Here is a 25,970-nt window from a genome sequence, read left to right as displayed (position 1 = left end):
CGCTTCAAATGTTGGCGAGTTTGCTGTTGAATTAGCGCTTTAAAATCAGAGCTCAGCTACGATTTACACAAAATTATGTAATGCTTAATGTACATGCTGTACTTTAAATAAATATAACGTTTATACTGAATTATATTGCGGGAGGAAAAAAAGATCCGTCCCACCGCGTCACTATGTGTACTTCTTGCTAAATGGGATTGCGTTTAATTTTAGCAGAAAATCTGTCCCAAAATTTTCTTCACTTTCAACAGATATTGCAAGCATTTTTTTAACCTAATCCCTTTTCAACATAAATTGAATAATGGTGGTACTTTTAAATATCTGTATGCCACAGTTTTCCACATTTAAAATGTGTTAACAGGGGCACGTGTACATAATTAAATAAGGTTGCAGTTACACATCACTGTTATAATGGACTTCTGAGCTGAACCATAACTATAATGTGGCCTGTGGCGCTAGTTCACAGCAAATTGTCTCCATGGACTAAATGTACACACATTTTTAATCTCTATGAAGACAGTATAACATTTATTCCAATAATTCCATTAATTGACTGAATAAAGGACTATCCAAGACTCCTATTTTACAAGACCAGAACAAAACACTCACACGAGAGAGTAAACAACAGTTCATTTAATAATTAATCTTTGTGGTCTCTAGGGGAGGGATTGGAAAGGTATAAAATGGTCATATTAAAATAATCGACCCAGTCTTTCCCCTCTCAGTCCGTCCACTGTGGATGTCCTTTGTATGCCTTTTCAGTTCTTCAGCAGATGTCCCACTCCTCCATGTATATAACTTATTTTTTTTTTGTCAGCGACAAAAATTGTTTCCAATTCTTACTGTACAAGGCTCTACATTGTCCCAAATGGATAAAACACCAAAAAGCAAGGGCACACTGCCAAATCTCCCTGTGAGCGTAATAAAGGCATAGATGAGATCCTTGAAAAGTCCAAAGGCAGCTCTTCACCAGCATTTCAACCTTTAGTGTGAGGAAAGCCTTTTGCATGATGTGTAGTATTACTACCTGGGGGGGTGGGGGGTGGGGAAGTACTGGTGCATACCTGAAACAATGACAAATAACATAACAGTGAATATATTTATTATTATAGAAGATAATGTTAAGAATAATAATTACAAAGGCATTTTGTCTAGACTACTATAATCTGGTCCTGCTCGTATAGTCCAGAGGAGAGTGGGAAACGGAGGAAGCTCTAAAACGCTGTGTGAGTGACGGCAGCATTGCAGTTCATTTCACCATCCATCCTCGAGGAACAAAACAAGCCCCAAAAACAAAGCGAAAAAGGATGAATCTCATGTTCCATGACGCTGAGGTTTTGGGGTTTTTTTGATTTTTGGGTAAAGCAAGAAACTGAGGTACAATGCTTACTGACTAATGGATTGGTCTTGTCATCAGTATTGTCTTTTCACAATGACAAACGGACACACAAACACAACGTGCCACTATAACCCCTGCGTGTCTACACACCCTCCTCCCCAGTACCACGTCTTATGGATTAGAGACTCGACCCGATGGGAATCTGAATTCTTGACACATTTTCAGGTGCACTTGCCTCTGGAAGTCACTGCCGATCCACGCGGAAAAAGGCTCGTTTAAAAGTCAACAAAAGGTGTGCCGCCACTGACGGCCCTGCAGTAACTAACTGCCCACAGAAAATAAAACCAGTCAGATGTATACAAAAATGTAGCATGGAAAGCTGTTTGAGCATTTATTTAACATCCCTCATATCCAGCTGAAGGCCCATGCACTAGTACGTGCTTTGTCCTCACTCGTAAGACAATTCAGCACACTGGCAGGATAGCGAATAAATACTCAAACGGCTATGGCAAGCCATTTGACCATTTAGTCGATATCCTTTAAGGTCCATGTACGAGTACGCTCTTTGTCCTCACTCGTAGGACAACTTTGCTGCACTAGTAGGACAACTACATGTTACTAGTGAGGCAAAACTGTGTGTTACTCGTACTAGTAATGAAACACTAGATGTTTACTATTAGTACTCGTAGCACACGATTGTCAACTAGTGCACAGTATTGCCTCACTAGTAACATGTAGTTGTCCTACTACTACCCCAAAGTTGTCCTACTTACTAGTGAGGACAACGAGCGTACTAGGATTTGGATCTTAAACAATATTGAATAAATGCTCAAATAGTTTTATAGCAGGCCATTTGAGGATTTATTTTATATCCTAATAGTGCGCTGAGTAGTCTTACCAGTGAGGACAAAGACCTTAAGATGGCTATCAGGATAAATGCTCATGCAGCTTTCCATAATGTAGTCAAAATTGCACTGGGAACACCTCAATGAGTCTTGCATTTCTACCAGCAGCTAGGCTCCGCTTGCTGGGACTACTTTGTGTGAGCAACTGTGTTATCGAGCGGCACAGTGATCCTGACATTTCCCTTCATCTCCTTCAACCTGTACTATCTGGACTCTCCGTCTTTGTGGGCGCCGAACAGTGTCAGCTCTCCCGGGCCCATCAGTCTGGAACCGCGGGGTGGAGTAGATGCCCGGCTTGTAATGGACGGAATGAGAGGCGGAGGTGCCCCCATTGACAGAGCCCCCACCAAACCCGCCGGCGTTTTTGCCAGGATGCCGTTGGGCACGTGGTGTGCGTTAAGTGGGCCCAGACGCGAGTACAGAGACGCGTGATGCTGGGAGGCGGCAGCGGCGGCCCCTGGAGGCAGGTGGTGGGACAGAAGGCCAGGGTGCAGCTGCTCCAGGTGAGCAGCGGTAACAGCATGAGAGGGGCTGGAGAGGTGGGAGCTGGGCGTGAGGTGGGGATGCATACCAAAGAAGCGCGCCCGCTCAAAGTCTTCCCGTAGGATTTGTGCACGCTGCTCTTCGTCCATCAGGCCCCCGCCCGGGGGTCCCAGCTGGTGAGGCCGGTCGAAGTGGTGGGCCATGAGGGCGAGCTCTTGGCGGACCGCCTGGTTAGGAGGCGGTGGAGGTGGAGGGGTGGTGAGGCGCAGTTGTCGCAGCTGCAACAGCAGCCGCTCTCTCCGCCTCCAGGAGGCGCTGGTGCTGGAGGAGCCGTGCCAGGTGTGGATCTGAACGCAGGGTGAGGTGTGGGTCGGACCGGAGCGCCATAGCCTCCCTTCGATGTTGCTGATGCTGCTGGGCTGCCAGCTCCCTCCAGGGATCCCATGTGAAGCTGTGTGGACCTTGCGGAGGTCCCTGTGGGGTCCCGTGGGTGAAACGCTCCCCACCCGGGCCCACTACCAAACCGGAACCTGCCGCGCTACCCAGATAGGCCTCAATAGCCCGGGAGCGATCCAACAGGGAAAGGTGCGAGGGCGGGTTCGGAGTGGGAGGCGGGAGGGGGACACCCGGAGTGGGAGTCAGTGAGAGAGAGGACGATGGCGTACCAGAACTGTGGTGGTGTGGGTGGCTGTTGGGGCGGTCGAAGGTGTTGTTGGGCAGCGGGGGAGGCAGGGAGATGGGGATGTGCTCTGGCTCCTCTTTGCGCTCCTCCTTCACTTTAACCGGTGGCAGGAGCAGTGGGGGCTTGGAGACGGGTGTCGTGGTCCTATCAGACTTTTTAGCCTGAGATGAAGAAGTGACGGCAGCAGAAGCCGCCGAAGACGTGGAGAGGCTGTTGTCTCTTTGGGAGTGTTCGCTGTGATGAGCGTGTGCTGCCGGGCCCAGCGGGCGGGGGTAAAGGTCCATAGGTGATTGGGCTGAGCGGCTGGTGGGCGGAGGGGTGTTGTGCACGGAGGATGAGGAAGACCGCGGTCTGTCTCTGTCTGCTACTAAAGAGGAAGAGCCAAGGGGAAGACCCCGCGAAGACACCGTCGGCAGCGGCCTCTTGTCCCCGTCTCGGTCCCGCTCGCGTTCTCGATCTCTGTTCAGACTTCGACTCATGTCCTCAACAGGCCCACCACCACCCCCCAGGGCGCTACTGTGGCCATTGATGTGGGCGGTGGGGGTGCTACTGCGGGGTTTGAAAGAGGGCGCCACAGGAGACATTCTCACAGGTGGACGGCCATACAGCATGTTGTCTCTGCAAAACACGCAGTTTAAGCACAGTTAATTTGGCAAATCAAGGCAATCAGCGAAGGGGTTCACGAACCTTTTGGGTCCAGGGAAGAATGTTTTCCAAGGACCCACGTCTAATCCTAATGCCAATTAAACATGACTCCCATTAGCAATATGAAAAGATTCCCCAAAAATCACACTCTGCCAAAATGCTGGTCGGAATGGCCACTTCAACCTGAGTGCAACGATCCCAAGAATTTTAAAAATCTGACGATGGGTTCTGGAGTAAGTGAGTTTTTTGTGTCTTTTGGGGGATCGTTTTTGTGTGATATCGCCTAGAGAAAATCTAGTTATTAAAACACCTTCAAATTAGAGTAAAACTGTATAACTTCATTATTTCACAACTTATCTGGTCAACCCTTTCATTTGCCACTCGGGGAACCCCTTCTCTGATTGGCTGACAAGTTTCAGTTAAAAATATCTACCAATAGGCTCGTGTGGGCTGAAATTCCGAAGGGTTCTCCAAGTCAATGTGTCAAAATTACTGTGATGTTTCAAATGACGTCACTTGCCCTAAAAAACTCAACTTAAATAGCAGAAACATTTTAACTCTTCAACGTTAACCAACCAAACATTTTATACAAAAAAAAACTCTTCTCACAAACATTATTTACTTCTCACAAACATTATTTGTGAGAAGAGCAGTGTGTGCAGTAGATTAGGTCATCCATCCATCCATTATCTGAGCCGCTTATCCTCACAAGGGTCGCGGGAGCGCTGGAGCCTGTCCCTGCTATCATAGATAATTCCTCAAAGATGAGATGGCAGTCACATTGCCACTACCGTGTAACCCGAAATGCGAAGGGAACTAAAAAGTTCCCCATTTTCAAGAAAAAAGTCAAAATGTTCATAATATTTTCAGATTTCTTCGAGAAAAACAAAGTTGTAATGTTTTGAGAATCAAGGCATTTTTCAAAGACGGTATGTTTACAAGAACAAAGACGTATTTTGTTGAAATAAAAAGTTTAGTAAATCCCACCTGTCCTTTTCATCTTTGATGTGGGGTACATCTCTCCGCTCGCCGTCCTTGGCGCGATCCCTCTCTTCCCGCTTGTCGCCTCCTTTGGCCCAGCTGGGACCCGCTGGGAAGCCCGATGGTGCGCCATGGAGGCGGCTCCACGGGTCGTGGTGGTTGGGAGCATTGGACAAGCTTCCCACCACACTGCCGGGTGAGTCCTTAGGACCGAACATGGAGCCCGCTGAAAACCACAGTTTGTCCGTTACTTCAAGTCATTTTCACATACACTAATCCCTGCTATATTGCGGTTCATTGCTCACACATGCCGCTATATCGCAGATTTTTAAGGGATGTTTTTTTTAAAAATGGGTTTTTACAGTATAAAGGTAAGTCCGAATTAAAAGTTCTATTTGTTGTGTTAAAATAGCAGATATTCTAAGGTTTTTAGTTATTGTAGCATCTATGCTAATTTCCCTTAGCACATCTATGGCATTTCACATTATATATTAGCATTATGATGGCGGCCTTTATTTATTTACAAGTTATTCTGTTGTTGTTGTTTTTTTTTAAATTGATGCTTATTATTTTTATTTGACTTTTTTGACGGGCTTCTCCTTCGCCATTTTACATCCGATTCACTCAGTTCCAACTTTGACATGTTCGGAAAATTCACGCCTCGCGTGGCATTACTCATCTAAGCCGCAACATTTTCACATTTACAACAATTCAATTTTTTTGCGCCAAAAATTTGCCCATTCATTTCCAACGGCACATTCAACAAAACACATTCACGTCGTTCCCATTCAAAATTTTAAATGTTCAGCTCATTCAATTCACCTTGGGATCGATTTTCAGCATTCCAAAAATTCCCACCCACCAAAAATTTCCCAACATTTTCAGCCAATTTTTCAACTTTTTGACCCACAAAATTTCCAAATTAGGTCATATTCTATATTTTTATTCCTGCTTCAACATTTCTCAACCGATTCGCACCGTTTCAACATCTACGTGTTCAGCCCATTCTCGTCATCCCGTGAACCACTCCCATTACCCAAATTTCACAAATTTTCAAAATAGAAGCCACATTTAGCCACAGTTTCCTTAGATCTCAACCGATTCGCACTGTTCCAACTTCTATGTGTTCAGCTCATTCTAGTCATCCCGTGAACCATTACCCAAATTTTCGAGAAAAAAAAAAATTCTGATTTTCTACAAAGTTTGCTACAGTTTCCTTATTTCTCAACCGATTTGCACCGTTTCAACTTCTATGTGTTCATCTCATTCAAGCACATGATTTAATTCAGCATTTACACAAAATCTTAATATATGGTTTGATTGAACATTTTGGTGTTTAAATATACAATGGTGGTGGTTCTGGAACGTGTCCCCCGCGATAAACACTATATTCCACACTGATATCTGTCACTACTCATGACTAAGCTGTTACAAAATTGACATAAGATTCACTTCTACAGGTTACTGTTTGTCAAAATTAGTCAAGCAGAAGCGAACAATTCGCAATAATCAGGACACGATGAGACTGACCAAGTGTTGGACTTCCGAGTCCTCCAAAGGCACCGGAACCGAGGGCTCCCAGCGGGGTGAAGGGTGGAGATCGGCCATATGGATCTACAATACACACGCACATATACATCAAGATTACTGATTCTAATTCCTCTCCACGGTTTTTCTATGCTAAAGTTAAGCAGATTACATTTATTTAAAACACAATTCAAACCCAATAGTTAGACTGTGAATCTTACAAATGAGTGAATTAAAGCAACACTGTACAATTAAGATGCTGCTCTTACCCAAATGTGCGGCTGGAGCGAGGAAAGACGAGTGTGGTGCCGATGGAGCGATGAAAGGCGCCGAGGACGGATTGACTGCACCTGCATGAAGGTGGCGTGATTCTGATGACAGTAATGTTCACATGCAGTACTTCAAACTATGAAACTCTCTTCCATTGCACATCAGATAGATAAGACACAATCTAAATCAGGTGTCTCCAACTGTTGCTCACAAGCCACCAGTAGCTTGTCAGGCCACTTCCAGCAGCTCCCCAAAGGAGTTAAAAATACAATACCAAGTTTGATTCGTCACTTGGTGAAACCGATCTGAATTCGCAGTCCTTTATTACCATTTCTGAATGTGTGTTATGTGCAAAACAACCATATTGACAATGGAAATTATCATTCAGTCTTTGAACCGAATATGTTACAAAACTATCTATCTATCTTTGAGCATGCTTTCAAAGGCTTCTCTTACAAATAAGTTTAATTCTTCTTACTCTACTCCTTTTTGGACTAGCAGTACAGGGTGTTTCAGTATGGGATGTTCATATTGTATTTTCTTTTTTATATTATTACTTAGTTTTTTTCCCCCATGTACTCCATGTTCAAAATACATTTTCAAGCAAACAAAAAAATGGTAGTGTGTCCCTTTAAGACCTGTGAAGTACATTGATTTGGAGCAGGTGGTATTTGGCATACAGCATATAGTATATGCTATTTGCTACAGATTTATGGTGAGAAAAAGAGGGAAACGGTGCAAATGTCTTTAGATAATTTGATGACGAATATGAAGTGGAAGACCCTCAATTTCAAAGTCATTTCCTCAATTTCATAGTTAAGATGATTTTATTACAGTACAGTATTTATTAAAATGTTTTAGTATGAAGAACCGAACACTACTGAGACTGTATTGACTAGGGTTTCAACAAACAATAGGGCTGAACAGAACGAGAGCGCGAGAGAGAAAACAGGCGTCAGGCAGAATAAGTAGTGACAATACACTTTTTCAGAATGTTTGTAAACAGTAACCGCCAGAGTACTTCCGGGTGGCAGAACGAGAGTGGCTACTGCTGAATTGAACTGAAAACAATGACAAAAACTTGTTGTGTTTGGAGTTGCACTGCCAGATAGTCCATAAAGGGTTTCGCATTTATCTGGATATCCTTAAAATTTTTTAAATCAAAAATAAAATTTACCGGTAATCCAAGGGACAGGCTGGGAACCAAATCTCCATCATCCGATTTGTGGAAGGCATTTTCTGATAGGTATGTATAAAATGTTTGGTTGGTTAACGTTGAATAATTTAGCATAATAGCTAATAATAGCTAGCCTGCTAGCTAACATCAGCGCTATAGTGCGCTATCCATTTCAGCGTCAAAAGAGCTTGTCTGTGCCGATAATCTAAGCAACAGAAAAGTAATTTAGCCAGTCTCTATATGATTGTTAACTTTGTTTGAAGTTGAATCAAATCTATTTTTTTAATTAACTTACTTGTTGGAATGTAAATTACACCTGGCATTCTGTCCCCTTCTGAAGCAATTTACCTCAAATTAACATCTTTTCAACTGGCACTTCACACATTCATACTACGCGAATAGAGATGAAGGTTAAAATCATCACTCAAGCACTTCACCCTGTTTTCTCAATCGCTCTGATCTTGGTCAAATGACATGCAAGTATTTCTTTACTAGTGGTGCCATCGGTGCTCTTGCCACCCAGAAGCACATATGCCAACAAAAAAAACACTTTTGAACAATTTAAGATACATTCCAGAATAGCCTTCTGGAATGTAACTGGTATAAGAGTTGAGGAGTGTCTCGATATAAAATGTGCTGGTTGGCTGGCTGCACCTGTCGCTGAGAAGAGGCTGGGAGGTCTGGTCAGGTCATGACTTGGAGGCAGGGGCCCTCCGATGGGCCCCATGGGGCCGAGTCCACCGGCTCCCGGAAGACGGGCCAGCAAGTCACTGCGGAAATCCAACTTGTGAGGATCAGCCTGCATCAGCTGCGGGAAAAAAAAAATGATGGTAGCGCAAATCAAACATCTATTTTGGGGTTTATGAAGAAGTTTTCGTACTAGAGAGACATACCTTTACTTTCTTCTGATGACTCAAGATCATCCAGGCCACATATACATGCATAGCACACCACTTTCCAGGTTTCTGCCCACCATAAAAAAACATGTTTGCAGTGTTACTCAATCAATCAATATTGTCCTTAATTAGAAGATGTCAGACATGATTTCTTGCTTATCGTCTGCTTACTCCAGGGATGGGCAAACTTTAGTTCTAAAGGGCCGCATTTGATTTTTCAAATGGTGGGCCAGGTCAATCATAGGTGAGGTCAAAAAAAAATTTGTTTTTAAATGTGTATGCAAGATATTTTAATACAACAATAACATATTCAAATTTATTTTAATGTATAATTTAGAATTATAATTAACCAATTAGTGTCTGTGTAATGTATGTAAAAAAATTAATTTACATTTTTAATTTAAAATACATTCGAATTAATTATTGTATAATGTAATTAATTTATAATTAACCACTTATATTTAAAAAAATGCAAACTGTAAAAAACAATAACATCTGTATGTAAAATAGTTTATTTTAATAATAAAATCATTCATTCTCATTAACCCATAATTTCATAAAACATAATTTATAAAAACTATGGAAAGTTGTAAATTTTTCTAAACTTAATTTTATCATCAACAATAAATCAATTAACCAAATACTGAATAAGTTGAAAGAATTAAAAAAAAATAAAAACCACTAACACACGAATATACATTTTAACTATACAATTTCGGTAATAAATAATAAATACATGAACGAATAAATAAATAAATAAAACGTGCAAATTAATGCAACAAATATTACAGGATTTTCGATAATGTAAATGCTCGGTGGGCCAGATGAAAAAACGAAGTGGGCCGTATGTGGCAACCGGGCCATACTTTGCCCACCCCTGGCCAACTCACTAGTATTCAATGCAAGTATGTAAGTCATCTCTCAACATCATCCTACTATTACAAGTGAGAGCGGCCAAAGTGGGAACAGGAGAAGTCAAAGCATCATGAAATATGAAATATCTAACTGGTGTGCAAGGCCACGAAACGAGCATTAACGAGCCAAAATGTTGTGAGGTTAGTGCGGCGTGAATGAAGCAATGAGAAAATAAGATAAGCTGAGCCAGTGCATTCACAACATCTGTATGTGCTTACATTACTGATTTTCAACGATGTCCCGAATGGATCAGTTAGCTACGAAAGAACACAATTGTAAAACCACTATTAATCCACATCTGTCACACTAAATAAGAAAAAGACTTTGTTTTTTGTCTTAAGTTGGAATACAACCGGATGGGCCACAAATTGTAGTGCAATGCAAAATGTTGTGAAGTCGCTCTGGAAACGACAAGGCTGACTTGACAACAAGGAGGTCCTTACCCGGTGATCTTTGGGCTGCAGGTGGTGAGGCACGACCCCGAGGCGAGCGCTCAGATCCGGACCAGTTCCCTGAGGGACAAGAGGCTGTCACACAAGACAAGATGTCAGGCACCAAACACAGACCAGATAGTCAACAACTTTTCATATCTATGCTTGCACTACAACTGATAGTGAGCGATTACAGCGATCCCCTGTTCATCGCGTGAGTTACCTTCTAGACGCGCCCTTGAAATGTGAAAATCCACAATATAAAAAGACCATATAAAAATGTTTGTTTTTTTTTAAAATTGATCAAGCCTTCAAATATTGCTCCCATGCACTTTAAACACATCTAAACTTCTAAAAAAAAACAGTTAAAAAAAATACTTAATTTTTGGGAACAAACAGACAGCACGAACAGAATCATTTTCACAATGTTTTGTGTATGTCAAGAAAGGAGCCCGGAGGATGGCAATCACAGTCAATTGTGCTGAAAATTGCCAAAGATGACCATTTATATGTTCCAAAAGCAGTGATATGTCAACGTGATCGAACCTTTTGATCCCAAGTAAGCACTTGCAAGACAAATATTTTGCAGGGGTCACCTCACCTCACCTGTACAATTCTACATGAGAAAACAGCATGCGAAAGACATATGGACCAGCCGAGCCATTATTTTATCCTCAATTTAAAAATATTAATTCATAAGTGATCGTGCTCTCATGCACTATCGTTCAAATGTTTGGGGTCACTTAGAAACGCCCTTATTTGTAATAGAAAAGCACTGTTTTTTATGGATGTTATACTTGTACTTGAAAAAAAACAATACCACTTTCCCAGCCTGACAAGATACCTTCAGGGTAAGTGGAGCAGGAGCCACGTCAGCCGCGTGGAGATACTTTTATGTAAACACAGATGACAACACTAGCCGCCCCAGATTCGAGCAGCGCTGAGCAGAGCTCGAGAAACTCAGTGCTTGCCGGATGACCCACCGGCTCAGCTCACGGGAATGGAGTGTATCAATCATTTTGAAGGGGGACAGAAAATTGTGCTCTGCAGAATGGCTGATGAACTCAGTTGTCCTGCTAACATTGTTATTTTATAACTGAAATTCCTTGTGTTACAGGCCACATTTTAAGTGAAATGTGTGGCAACACTGTTAGAAAAACATGCAGTTGGATGTTAGAAGTTATTACTCTAAACATATGCCATGTTAAAGAAAAACTTTTGTGTTTTGTGTTTCTGAACAATATTTGATTAAAATAAAACACATTTTCATCACAATTTCAAGATGTAATGGCATTATCAAGAATCAGTAATTGCTATCAGCGAGTACTCAAATTTAAGTACTAGTACTCGGTCTGAAAAAAAAGTGGTATCAGTGCTTTTTTTTTTTCCCCATTGAAAGTCACATTAAGATGATCACAGTTACAGTCTAGACATTTTTAATGTGAGTTATGTTCACATTATCTGTGCAGGAAGAAATAAGTATTTCTGTGGAAGTTAATGCTGGGGAAAAAAAACTGTTTCAAATCTTGTTTGTTCAAAATAAAGCAAATCGGCGAGACCAAAGCAAAAAGCAAATCTACAATGCAAAAATTATCATATAATGTCATTGTCATTTGCTTTTTGCATTAGGTGAAGAAGGAACATATCGATTACAACCAGAAATCCGTTATTTTCTAGGCCAATCAAACTGACCAAAATATTTAACAGGCTAATGAAACACCTCAGATGTTCTGTAATAAAACTGTCATGGGTGTTAATGACATGAGGCTGTGACTAAGTCCCGCATGTCCTCATCTAAACGGGAGGTGAGCTATCAGCTGGATTCCTCATGTGCATCCAGAGAGCAAAAGGAGCCAACGGCACCGCCCAATACTGAATGAACACGAGGGTTGCTTCATAGCAGGGATGAACGACATTCAAAGTTCTTCTCACCTTTGGCTGGAATGCTCCTTGCAGGGAGCTGAAAGGCCCGGTGGGAGGAATCACAGGCTGGATATTGGGCACCGAGGGCGGCGGCGGGTATTGCGGGAAGAACTGTCATGACAGACACACGGACAGAGATTCATGACCACGGTAAGATTCAATCAAGCAGCGCCAGCATACAGTGCCATGAAAAGTATGTGACCCATTCCTAATTTCAGATGTTTTTTATCTATATTTATATTTATCATCATGTTTCATCAATCATCCAACCAAGTTTAATATTTGACAAAGAAACAAGTAAATATCAAATTTCTAAATTCAAATTTATCTGGCCCTATATGAAAACGTTATTCCTCCCTTAGCATAATAAGTGGTTATGCAATAACTGAAATAAAGCATTTGCAATATCTGGTGGTGAGTCAGCATCACTGTGGAGAAATTTTGGCCGACTTTTCTTTGCAGAATTGTTGTAACAGTCATATTGGAGAGTTTGAGCAAGAACTGCCTGTTGAAGGTCAAACCACAGCATCTCAACTGGATTTTATTCTGGACTTGACTGAATTGCCCACTCTAAAACCTTCATTTTGTTGTTTTGAATCTTGGCATGATGCATATCTTTTTGAAATGTTATAGCTTATTACATTTCATCTAACAGGTACAATTTAAGTAATTCCTTGAGCCAATAAATATGGCGGCTATCAGGCCTGGGTGTGGCCAATGAGACTGAACTCAGATCTCCAAAAACTGGTTAATCACAGTTACCTCCTGATTTAACAAGTGGGATCAATTGCGTTTTCACATATGGTCAGATAGATCGGTTTGTATTTTGTTGCCCTCCATATTTGCAAATTCGCCTATTAGCTATTATGTTTGGGGAAGCTATCCTCCGTTATTTGCTAAAAATCTCACATATTTGCTTTTTTTTTTTTTTTTTTTTTTTTTTTTTTTGCTCAAGCCAAAGCCATCCATCCATTCTCTGTGGTGCTTATCTTTACTAGGGTCACAGGTGTGCTGAAGCCTATCCCAGCTGACTTCAGGCAAGAGGCAGGGTACACCCTGAACTGGTTGGCAGCCAGTCACAGGGCCCATAGACAAACAACCACTCACACTCCCATTCACACCTACCATGCATGTTTTTTGGCATGTGGGAGAAAAACCATGCAGGCACGGGGAGAACATGCAAACTCCACACAGGAAGGATGGCGCCTGGATGTGAACCCACTGTGAGGCGGATATGCTAACCAGTAGGTAACCATGCCGCCTAGACCTGTTTGGCGCTTTAATGATGCCACGGGAAGTCACCAAAAATAGAAAATAATAAGCCCTGCGATGCAAAGAAACTTAAAGCAATCGTGGTGAATGTAAAGCGAGAAATATAGGAGACCTTTGTATGGACTGGATTTTTGTGGCAATTTTGCTGGAAAAGCTATTATCATGCTCAGGAGTTTCTGCAGCACAAATGCAACACGTGTAATCCACCATTGTTGTTGTTGGAAAGATGCATGTGTGTTGTACACATGGAAACGTGAGTGAAGCATTTTAAGATTTATCCACTCTGTGACCTAGTTTAAAAAGTGATCGGAATCGGCCTCCCAAAACGGCGGCTCCGTGTGGACGGAATGCAGAAACGACAATAAAGCTTTGCAAATACACTGCAACGCGTTTCCGTGTGGGTGGGGCCCCAAACAGACCTATAGCCTCATCTATTAGAAAACAGGGCTTTGTCAAAATCTAATCATCTATCGGCAATCACCTTTTATCGGCAATCACCTTTTTAAAACCTTTTTAGGTGGGGTTCACTGTATTTAGAAACTGCATTTTGTATTTACTTGGGTAGTCTTTCTGACATTAAAATTTGATAGATTCAAAACATTTAAGTATGATAAATATGCACTAAAATAATTAATCAGGAAGGGGGCAAATACTTTTTCACCTCACAAAAGGTCTGATCATTGGTGGTACTTACAGGATGCCGATACAGCCCTTCCATTTTGCCTGGGTACTTGTCAAACTGAAAAGACAAAAGTGGGAGGAGGGTTAAACAACACAAACATGGAATTCAGTCCACATTCCAGACAGACAGGAATTTGACATATGACAAGGATACTCCTCACCAGGGGCGGTGCGGTGGCGGTGGGGTGCAGGAAGGGCGTGAAGTGTTGGTGTGTGTGCGTATGTTGGTGCTGGTGGTTGTGCTGATGGAACTGGTAGGCCAGCGGCTGGACACTGGGCTGGTTCTGGGACGTCCGGCCCGTCGATCCCGGGGTAGAACTGGACGCTGACGCCCCGCCAGGAGTAGAGCGACCCACAGCGGCGTTACTACCTTCGGGCCCCGGAGCGCTACGCCTGCCCTCGCGCTCTTGTGCGTTCAGGAAGTGAGAGTTCAAATTCTGCCGCAGCATTTCCTGGTCTGTGGTGGATCGAGTTACATTGTGGGAAACACAATTAAAATTACCTCCTGAATTTTTAAGCGAATGAGGTGCCGCTCTATGTTTACTCTACCTGCTGCTGATGAGTGGGAAGGGCCCTGGAGTAGAGGAGGAGGGGGAGGCAGACCTGGTGAGGAAGTGAACAAAGTCCCAGAGTTCGCCCGAGATGGAGGTCGGAGGGGCCCCGAGGACCCTGCGCCCCGGATGTAGGACATGGAGACACTGGTGGAGGGTGTTGGGGGGCGCATAGAAGATGAAGACGATGCAACAGATGCAGACTTGACTGGAGTGTTGCTCCTGGGGACCAAAACAACAGAGTCACTTTGGCATCTATAAACCAGAGGTGGGGGACTTCAGTCACATGACTTGACTCGAGTTACTGTACTGTTACTGTCGCCAATTTTAGGACTTTGGAGTTACTTGGCTTAAACTTATGAAAGACTCGCCTTGACTTTGACTTGACAACTTCACAAGTCTTGCCTGTTTACATTTGAAAATCTGCAATAAGTGCCAGAGTTTCAGGAAAGTGTGTGTTGTTGTTGAAAGAGCCACACAACACAATAGAAGTTACGAGATGCAACAATGGCGACGGATGGCAAAGTTCTGTCAAGTTAAAACTTTAATATCATGAAACGTCTCCAACAGCACACCCTGCGAATTGTCTGAAAGCTGTGTGACATTTTTTTTTCATGATTTTAATCTACATTGCGTTAAAAACACTTCTTATTGTTGGAACTTTTAGGAGACAAGAAAATACTTGAAGTAGGGCCCACAGCATGCCTACGAGGAATGGTTTGAGGTCCTACAAACAAGTTAAAGGAAGTAGCCGGCTGTTGAACTCTGCAACTGGCCCGTGAAACACACTCAAAATTCTGAATTCATTGTTATATTTGATGTGACGCAATAATTACATCACCCGGTAACTAGTTAAATTTAGGAAAGGAATTAGTAACTATAACTAATTACTTTTGTAATTTGTCCAACACTGTAAGAGGCAACTTTGACATCTAACTTCAGCCATCACTTATAAATCCCCTAAAAACAGGTAAGATATGTTAACTTCACAGTTTAGCTTACCAATAGCTGGTCAAAAATTAACTAATCTTTATGCTGGTTATGTGTTTAATTGAGAAGACAAAGTAATAGACAATAAAATATGTGATCGTGAATGTGTTAATACAGCTAACTAACTCAAGTATAAATACTGAGTGCAAAGTGACTAATGTGTGAAGATATGCCATGATTGAACAAGATTGTATGACTAGACTTATGACTTGCCAAGTAATGACTTAGTTGATTTTTGTAACAGTAACTTTGGATTTGTTTGAAATGTGAAGGTTAAGAGTTGACATTTCGACATATATGTGACCTTCTCCCACCTCTGCTCGAAACAAAAAGTGAACATTGCCAAGTCAAACCAACAGACCTGTTGTAAAGGGCGTGAGACCGTCCCGGTAAGGTGAGGAAGGGCTTCGGTTTTGACAGTGGGGGGCTGCCGTTGTGGTGCCGGCCGCCATTACCGTTGATGGCGCCGGGCCTGGGTACCGGCCCTGCCGCTGAGGCCGGGGAGCGGGAAGGCAGGCGCGGGAAGGAGGCGGAAGAGGTAGAAGACGAAACAGCCTCTGGGAAATGCGACTCCAGGCTTTTCTCCTGACTCCGCTCCAGGCCAGACACTCTGGGCGTCACCATTAACCGCGGGACGCCACTTCGTGCCGGCATGCCCGGGCAGCTTTTGCCCACGGTAGAGGGTGGAGGCTCAACAACTGGAGGGGGGGAAGACAGCTAGCTCAAGCAGGTGTTTTTTTTTTTGTTTTTTTTTTAAACCTCCTCCCACATCTAATACGAATGTATTCATTAAGCACATTTAAAACAACAGAGTTCACCAAAATGCTACATAATTCATTTAGCATGCACAGGATATAAAACTAAGCAGTGGTGGGAAATAATCAAGTACAAACACTTCATTACTGTACTTAAGTACATTTTCAGGTACTTATGGTCGAGTTATATACTTGAGTATTTTTCAGGGGACTTCTTAATTTTACTTGCCTACATTTAAAAGCAGACATCTGTACTTTCCATTCCACAATTTGTCAAAATGGGCTCATTACTTTTGCATTTGGTTCCACATTTTGGCAGCGATGACAGTAAAGGTTCTGTCACCCTTGTGTTTCAAACACGATCTGGGAACCAAACCTCAGTGAACGGGATGGCGGACATGAAAGTTCAAGCTCCAAAGCCGACAAGCGCCATTTGGACAAAAACAGAGCCACACCAACTAGCAGGAATGTGTGACTAAAGGTTATATTGATCATCAAATACAATTATTTAGTAAACCAGTTTGTCTGATGGTGAGAAACTTTTAATGGAAATATGCCAGTTTCCTGTTTAAAAGAAAAAGATCTGTCGCTGCCTGACAAACATCCTTGTCAGATCTAAATTTAACCGCACCCACCAGGTAATGGCTATACCGGTGTGGATTCCAGTCAAGTGGGTGCAGCACTTAATGGTACACTTACCTTTTCTGGTACTGACTGTGAACACTGGATCCATGTCATGGTCCGAGGCCTGGAAAAGTTATTTTAAAAAAAAAAAAAAAAAAAAAAAAAAAAAAACAGCTTATTACACCAAATGTCTGAAACACCAGGAATCACTTAATGACTTGAATATTAAATAAATGATGTGATCTCAAAATATCAATAGAACACATTTACTGGAAAAAATAGAATGTGGGATGACGTGAGTCAGTGCAGCACATACCTTGTCTCCAGCATCACTCTCAGTGTCACACTGAAACAAAGTGAGATAAAAATGCTGTCATTTGCAATACACACATTAGATTGCGTGTCACGTTATGTTTAATACTTAACATGACACTTACAATGTAGCCAGTCTCCAAAGGGTGTCCCTAGGGCATAAAATAGACATTTTAGTGATCGGAATGGTTTAAAAGGACATGTTAAATTGTGTTTAACCTTTTAAAAACAGAAATATTCAACAGTCCAGAGCCTACACGGTCTCACAGAACCTGGAGCAATTGTAGTTATGGGCACATGCACGGCGTGAACTCAGCTGACAGGACACCAGAGCCCAAAAGACTTGTCTCACCTCGATCTTCCGCCGCTTGTTCCTACTCTTGTTCCAACAGCTGCTGGAGTAGCTGTGCGGAACGCCTTCCTCTGGCTCGGACAGCGGCCCCCTACCATTCTCCTCCGGACCCCTCTTGCCCTTGTTCCTCCTTCCCAGCATGTCGTTGTGCTGACTCGGCTTCATGGAGCAGTCCATCTGAGGGGAACAAATTCATTCTGGTAAGCTCAAAGAAGACACAAAGAAGACAAAGTGGAGGCAGTATCATCACCATCATCATCAACATGAGTGTAATGTTTCTGCACAATCACAAGAAAAAAAACATCACCATGATGTACAATACAATTACCGTTGTTAACCTAATAGCATAATTGTCAGTCATTTTTAATCTACTGTCACAACATCAAAATACTAATGTGCTTGCTACAAATTTTGTTTTTCTTGATGTCTGTGTATATTCTCAGTCTTCCAGGTCATGGTATGCCGCAAAAATGCAATCGAGGCACCTGGACTTTTCTTGTTTGTTGAATTAGTTGTGTTTTTTTTCTTGTTTTGTGAACATTTTTAAAATTGACTTGGGCAATTATGCTATTAGACTAATGATGTGTGTGTTTTGGGTGGAGACAAAGGTTGTATTTTATGGTGCTGATATGTGCTCTCAGTTTCATCAAAAAACGTACATGATGAAAATAAATTCAGGTGTTAATCATTGGCTCAGTTGTAAATTTGTCATTTTATCCTTCTCATTTGAGGTTAAGTGGTACCCCTAAATGTCCTGATGAAAGATGCAATATTTTCATCATAAATAAATAAAACCAGAATTGAATGACATGAACATGAATACCATGCAGAAGCACCTTTCTGCATTTAAACTCATCTCTTCGATATGGATTAGGGTCTGCTCAGAATCATCCCACTGACTAGTTGAACAGCAACTGATGAAGCCTCAGCCTCTGTTTGTTCCTGTCTCCATGGTGACTCTCTGATTGGCTGTAATTAGCATCAAGACTGACCCTTTACCACCCAAGAATCTGTTCAAATCAATCACTTTTTACAGCTGCTCCTGTTATGTATTAGTCAATAAAGTATTCATGATTTCCGACTAATAATGACGATCACTAAGTAAATGCATTCAAAGAGCAAATTCTTAAAAAAAAATAAAATAAATGTAAACGTAAGACATGACATGAAATTATAAACTGGTGGGTGGAGTGTCGTAAAAGTGACACTCCTCTTACGACAAAAACATAAAAGCTGGTGAAGACCATTTCACAAGCATTTTTTCACAAAACAATTTGGCAGCTTATCAACACCTCCCGGAATGAGCACATGAATAATTGAGCCCTCTCCACAAGCCATCAGTGGCCTGACTGAGTGGATTGCTTTTTCTAAGTAAGGAATGGTGTCAGAGTTGAGGAGTTCAGGAATGATGGGTGTGATGGGAAGAGATCAACACAACACAACCTCAGTGTGACACACACACGCACACACTTCTCTCAGAGGTTTAGGAATATTAGCGTTTTGGGATTTCAGGATGAATTTAAAAAGCACTATAATTTATCCAGGTGAACTTAATTTGACCTTCTCTAAATGTACATGTCCAGCTGTTAATTATTACACTATGTTTGGGTTGCTGTTCTCTGAATGACATATTTCAAAACAGGTGTTTTATCCATGAAAATTTCCAAGGACGTTCATTTCTATGACTCTTCAATTCTCTTTGTTGCAAGCAGCTGATGACACGACGACACACTTAAGCTCATTGGTCACTTCTCTGTGAGAACATCCTGTTTTAAGCAATGCAATGGCAATGTACTGTTGAAAAAAGTACACGAACATTGAACAGTTGGGCATGTGCATTCTACACTGAGTGGCAAGACAGGAGAACGAGAGGAAGACATTTTTTTTTAATTCCTCACATCCTTGTTTTCCAGAATTGACACATCCTTCAGTAAGACTCACTTTGGAATATAAATGGTTTGCTTCACTTTTTGCTACGTGTCAAGGTCAGCTTAGTACAGATTGCTCGTCTTGGTTTTGAAACCTGTGCGAGACCCCCTACTATAAATCCTGCCTGTCTGGCTGCATATATCGCACATGCCAGAAACCGGCACTGTTAATTGGATAGGCTACAGGGCCGCTGCCCACCTACCCCCCAAAAATTTTGAAAAAAGCTTGACTTTTTACTTCATCACCAATTCGTTTATATATATATATATTTACAAAAACTATGCAATTGCTTTGCATGTCTTTACTTACAAGGATGGATTGGTTGTAGCATGGTAAATAAAGCAAAATAATATCAAATTGGCCCTTGCATCCTTTTGATTTTTCTGCACGGGGCCCTTGGTAGAAAAGGTTTGGACACCCCTGGTTTAGACCGTTGGGAGACAGGTTAGTTTTACCCTATTGATGAGGTGTTGTCACAATCGTAACCCTTGTAAAAGGTTATAGTGTATTTAAAGGTCATACTGAGCCTAATATTTCCAACTTTTTGTGAGTAGTGTAGCAGTGATTTCCAACCAGTTTTATTGTGTTGTGAGAGATAATCAGGTGTACTGTAGAAAATGATCCAGTTTCACTTAATTAGTCTAAAAATGTGTTATTGACTGTAAATATAAATGCATCTATGTCTATCTATGCCAATGAAGTATGGTGACAGGCAGAACAATTAACTTGTGTATCCACTTTTTGCAACCTTTTTCATGGACGGTGCGCTATGATTTTTTTTTTTCTAATGTAAAAAAGGTCCTTGGAAATATTGGTGAAGAGTGAATGACAGCCAGTGTCAACATACACACATTTACCTCCAAAGCCTCCAAGGTGACAAAGCTGGCAATAGCAAAGCCATCAATGATGTCTTCCTCGCAGGACACAGACTCCCTCTTCCTCCTACGCGGGGGTCTGTGTCGGCCGAAAGCGGGCCGGCCCTCTTTCTCCCCCGGACCCAGGACGCTCTTGGTCCCGCGATCGTCCCGATCGGAGCCCGACGACAGGGAGGTGGCCCGCTCCTCGGCCAGGTTGACTCTCCTCCGCCGCCGCTCCCTGTCGCGCTGGGAACGGGAGCGGCGGCTTTGCCTGGATCCAGTGCTTCGGCTCGGGCCCTCCATGTCCTCCAGGCCTTTTGTCGAATTCCACTGACTCCAAAGGCACTTAGTTCAAGTCCCGGTCCGGTGGAAGGTGGCACCTAACCGCAAAGAGATGACACCAGCCAGCCCCCCACCCACCCCCCACCCCCGGGCCCACGCTCGGAGCCCCAGTTAAAATGTCGTTAATCGAACCAGTGGCTTGTACTATTTTCCTTCCTTTGACAACAGTCTATTGACATCGGGGCCTTTCTTTCGGCGGAATTTGAGTGTCATTTCAATTATGTTCAAGAAGCCACGATGGAAGCTAAACACAACGATCAGGACATCTTCTAAATGGCTAACATTAGCTCGCTAGCGAGGATCTTTGGAAAACAAGCGAATAACCATGTAAACAAAAAAGGACAACCCTGCTTGGATCGATGACAAAGCCAACTAAAAGGTCGTTAGTCTTGAAAATCAGGCCATCGCCACCTAATATTTCCGTCAACAATTTGCTGACAATTTATTTGAGTGCTCGCACACACACAAGAAAATAACTCGGTTAGCTAGTTAGGAAGGCCCAAAAGCCAAATACTGGAACGCCAAAACACTGGTTGTCGTGTCATTGTGTTACTATAGCAAAACGGCACTAATCACCCTCACGGAATCAAATCTAAGGAGCAAAATGTGCTTCAATTGACGCATTGAACGCGAGCACTTCCCAAGCACTTGGTCGATGTTGACTCCAGGTAATTAGCATTTGCTAATTCCGATAGCACTAACGGAGCTAACCCAATACATCACAATATAGTCAGACAGCAACCTATGAATAAATACGTACTTTCAAGGTAGCAACGCGCGACTAACAGCCGGATAGGTAACTGTGTGGGCGAATATTATTCCCCGGTCGATGGTTTGTTTTTGGGTTTTTTTCAATTGTCGATATTTTTGACGGCCGATAGTGACGGTTTGAGTTTTGTATCCCATCAAAAGAAAGACGTAACGTTAGCACCACAGCTAGGTTAGCATTAGCCGATCCAGCTGTTAGCTAGCGGGGGTTTATCCTTTTTTTCCCTCCAAAGCACACTAGAAGGATGGGAAACCACTAGTGACAATCACTCGTGTAATAACGTTATATTAGTCCTTCAAGCACAAAAATGCTTCTGCTCTCTCTCCATCGCTTGGAACAAAAATTCAAGGCCCGCCTATGAAAGCCTCGGTGTCGATTTCCATAAACCAGGGTGTCGGGCTGGGCAGTTCCTCCGTGCAGCCTTCACTGTTTAGATCCAATGTTTAGCACAAGTTCAACCGGTCGCCGGCGTCCCCTGCTTGCGATTCCATTTCCTGGCCAAATCCAGTGTGCAGAAAAACAAAACAAAAAACGTGTGGAGGGAGACGCCGCGTCCCCCGCCGCTTACTTCTCACGCGTTTCCACGGAATTGTAAATGTATCGTGGACATCGGGGAGACGCAACCCTTGTCAGCGGTGCAGTGCATTGTGTGTGCAAGTCTTCTTCCTCCGTACGACGAGTGCTTGATGCAGCCTCCGTTTGTTCACACTGCCACCGTGTGGGAGATCGCACAGAAATGGAGGACATTGTGTAAATAACACGTGCATAAAGTACAGAAACATGCACTTGCAACGTGTAAAATACAGATGTACTGGGGCAAAATGAATCTGTCGCTGCGCTAAAAGGGATTCCAAATAGCTCTTTAAGCACCACTGAGCTGCAGGACATTTGGTAGAGCGACTGATAAAAAATATAGATATTTTATTGATCAAACGCGTTTAAAAAAAAAAAAAAGTATTATAGCGTCACAGTTGACTAGTGTTAGCACATCCTCCACACAGTTCTGACGTTGGTGAGTCGAATCCAGGCTCTGGCCTTTCTGTGTGGAGTTTGTATGCTTGCAAGGGTTTTCTCCAGGTATTACAGTTTTCTTCCCCATTCCAAAAATGTTAGCTTCACTGAAGACTAAATTATTTTGATGATGCAAGTATGAATTGTTTTTAGTCCAGATGTGCCCTGCGCTTGGCTGGTGACCGGCCAATAGTGAACAAAAGAAGAGTGTACAACTTCCAAGAAAAAAAGGAAGCTATATTTAAGAGACAATATCGGCAATCCGACTTAAGGTATGGGTTCATTGCTAGTTACCTGTAACAGGTGACAGGTAACAGGTCAAGACAGGCTGACAAAGGAGGCAATCAAAACGAGACCATCAAAACTGCTTCAGCATGTGGAGCCTGAGCACCTGGCATTAAAAAACAAGCCTTTGGAGGTTTTTTTGAAAGAAAAAAAAAAAAGATTACCCCAAAGATGTATCCGGCTCTTTAAAGAGAAACAATCGCAGGTCTTCCACTGTCACAAAAACTAGATTCAGCGTAATGGCATAATGGGGAGCTGTATATTAAGGCACTTTGCACAAATAAATATATAAACTGTTGTGCATGACTATAAAAATGTACACTATAGAATAAAACACCGACAAACAATCTGGAGTCTTCGGTGAACCAACCGACATGGTTATTGTACAAACCTGAAGACAATTGAGAGTTATGTTTTTGGATTATGGGAGCAATTCTAGAGTAGAAAATCCACACTGCAGCAACAGAAGAATGTGCATATTTCAGTGTTTACCACGAATCCACTGTGCTGCTCCAAAAATGTAGTGTTGTATAATTATTAAAATATATCATTTGTTGTGTTTTGTAAACACCGTGAAATACGAATGACAATTGTTAGTTTAATTTAGAAAAAGGCAGCACTGCGAACTAGTGGTTAGCATGTCTCACAATTCTGAGGTTCAGGGTTTGAATCTTGTCTATGGCAGTGTTGCCATGATCTCCCCTGTGCATTTTAGGTAAATTGAAGACTAGATTGTCCATAGGTATGAGTGTAAATGAATGATTTGAAGTTCATTTTTGAAAGAAAAGTATCCATTTACATTCTACATCAGTGTTGGAAAAGTATGGCCAGAGGGCCACATTCGGCCCTGCTCCATTCTTTAATCACCGAGCATTTACTTCAAGAACCCTGGAATAATTGTTTGTTTGACAGAACATTTTGTCTGACAAGGCCGGTCACATAACAACGTTGTAAATTCATTGGTATATCTAAATCCATTTCGGGCAGGGGTGTCATGCCAAGCATAGCGTTAGTGCCCTCCTTAGAACCGCCACTATACAGTGGTACCTTGACTTTAGAGTGCCCCAATTTACAAGTATTTCCAGTTACAAGTCTTCGCTTGGTCCCTTTTTTTACTTTGTGTTTTGAGCCAAAATTTGAGTTACAAACTTCTGAGACGCGGCCACTCAAGTGAAATGGAAAAAAAGGAAAGCCACACTTACTTATTGAATGGGGCAAACAGCCAAACAAACAAACACAAAAAGAAAACACTTGCAAGTAGTATGAAACAGACGTTAATTCAGTCAGTGACTGAGTGAAGCGGGGGCGGGGGTACACTCACCATCGCAGCTGTTTATTGAATGGGACAACCGCCATAACACACAAATACAAAGTGAAAACAAACGCAAGGAGCATGTGAGCCATGTTGAAAATGCCCAATGGGAGCTGGAGTCAGCTCCTGATGACACTCACCAGGCGACACCTCCCTTAAAAGGCCCATGTCAACACAGCCCATCTGTCAGTTTTCGAAATGTGGCCCTTGAGCACAAAGGTTTGCCCACCACTGTTCTACGTACATTCCATTTCCACGCAATTAGAAATGTTGGCGCATCAGGTGAGCCTGGTGGAGGCCAGCAGCGAGTGCAGCAGGATGCCGGTGGCCACGGACGCGTTGAGCGACTCGACGCCAGGCAGCAGCTGTCTCCCCGGTGGAATGGTCACAAGCGTTTGACACAAATTCAGTAGCTTCCGGGACAATCCGTCACCCTCCCCTCCAATCAGCAACAGCGTGGGCGTGGTCATCCGGAAGTCCGAACACGGCGTGACGGGGAGGCCAGATTCCCGCACCTCGGCCGCCACCGTGCCGACCACCTGCCAGCCATGTGCCGCCTTGACCCGGACCATGTCCGCCAGGTCTTCGTAGCCATACACATTCATCACCTCCATGATGCCAGCGCTGGCCTTGCTTACCACCGGGGTCAGAGGGCAGCTGCGGTGGACGCTGCTGGCCACTCGGTCCACGCCGAGGAAATAGGCTGAGCGCAAGATAGCTCCGAGATTCATCGGGTCTTGAATCCCGTCCAGAACTAGCCAGAGAGGTGTGGAGATTGAACTCGAGGCCGAGTCTTCGGTCAGGTAGCTCAATGGGGTGGCTCGCAGGCAAACACCTTGATGAACCCGACCTAAACACATCCTATCCAAGTCTTTCTTACTGACACGCTGGATGGGAACTTGTCGCTGGTTTGCCTCCTCGCACACCTTGAGGAGCGAGGACCTGTGCGCGGCCTCGCCGTCTTTCACAAACAGCTTAAAGGGCTTTCGGCGAGCCTGAGTGAGAGCCAGGAGACAAGGAGCGACGCCAAAGACAATCTCATGCTGGTCTGAAGACTCCACGGATGGCTTGAGTATCGCAGGCCTCTCCCACTCTGACGAGAAGTCCTCATGGGCCAGCTTCTGAAGCTCTGATGAAACTCGTCCCGGATTCTGAAGTTTATTTGGTGATGCTTTCCCATCTGGCTGTCTTACTCCTGACACTTTAGACTTGCTGGACCTCCTGGTGTTGTTCACTCTGTTGTGCTGGTGGCAGTCCACAGCCTTTGGAAATCTCCACATTCGAATAAAGAGCAACCTATGCTTCGAAGTTGAATTGAATAAACTCATACTAGTGCTGGACTTGTAAAGAGTAACTGATCTCAGCTATTCAACGACGAGTCAGTTAAATATCGAAACATTAAATAGTGCACAATTCTTCAAATATCAGCTGAAAAACTCTTCATCATGCTTTAAAACCAAAACGCAGACAAAAGCAGTAGTAACCACGTTGGTCTGCAAAGTCGCGTAACTGAGATTAGGACAGGATAACGAGCGCTTTAGACTACAAAATAAAAATCTAGAAAGTCAAAGTTGTACCTCACAGTAACTTTATGATTGCGATAATACAATGTTTTATTTTTTTTATCTATACAATATTAGCTACATGTAGCAAACAAAAGAAAGATATATTCTCCTGTGACGACTTGTAACATTCATTATACACTATTTTGAAACGTGGAATTGTTAAATGTCACTTCCGGCTGTTCTTTCTTT

The 25,970-nt window shown here is 42.8% G+C and overlaps 2 protein-coding genes across 2 annotated transcripts; both read right to left on the bottom strand.

The window, feature by feature from the left end:
- Positions 1 to 602: 602 nt before the first annotated feature.
- On the bottom strand, positions 603 to 22,269 carry fbrs (fibrosin). The gene is given in 19 exon segments (XM_061706051.1): positions 603 to 2,961; positions 2,963 to 4,027; positions 5,042 to 5,261; positions 6,566 to 6,649; positions 6,832 to 6,912; positions 8,664 to 8,817; positions 8,903 to 8,974; positions 10,039 to 10,077; positions 10,264 to 10,347; positions 12,184 to 12,285; positions 14,141 to 14,185; positions 14,289 to 14,584; positions 14,677 to 14,900; positions 16,030 to 16,366; positions 17,123 to 17,171; positions 17,364 to 17,393; positions 17,485 to 17,511; positions 17,712 to 17,888; positions 20,498 to 22,269. Coding segments are annotated over 19 exon segments (3,903 nt in total). The 5' UTR covers positions 20,801 to 22,269; the 3' UTR covers positions 603 to 2,447.
- A 1,957-nt stretch (positions 22,270 to 24,226) lies between these two features.
- Positions 24,227 to 25,700, bottom strand: mrm1 (mitochondrial rRNA methyltransferase 1 homolog (S. cerevisiae)). The gene has a single exon (XM_061706458.1). It carries the CDS (start codon positions 25,542 to 25,544, stop codon positions 24,495 to 24,497), a length of 1,050 nt encoding a protein of 349 aa, XP_061562442.1. The 5' UTR covers positions 25,545 to 25,700; the 3' UTR covers positions 24,227 to 24,494.
- Positions 25,701 to 25,970: the final 270 nt, after the last annotated feature.

This window comes from Phycodurus eques, chromosome 19, assembly GCF_024500275.1.
Source record: "Phycodurus eques isolate BA_2022a chromosome 19, UOR_Pequ_1.1, whole genome shotgun sequence".
NCBI classification, from domain to species: Eukaryota; Metazoa; Chordata; class Actinopteri; order Syngnathiformes; family Syngnathidae; genus Phycodurus; species Phycodurus eques.
Note: the sequence above shows the minus strand (reverse complement) of the source record. Positions and strands in the feature narration are given on the sequence as shown.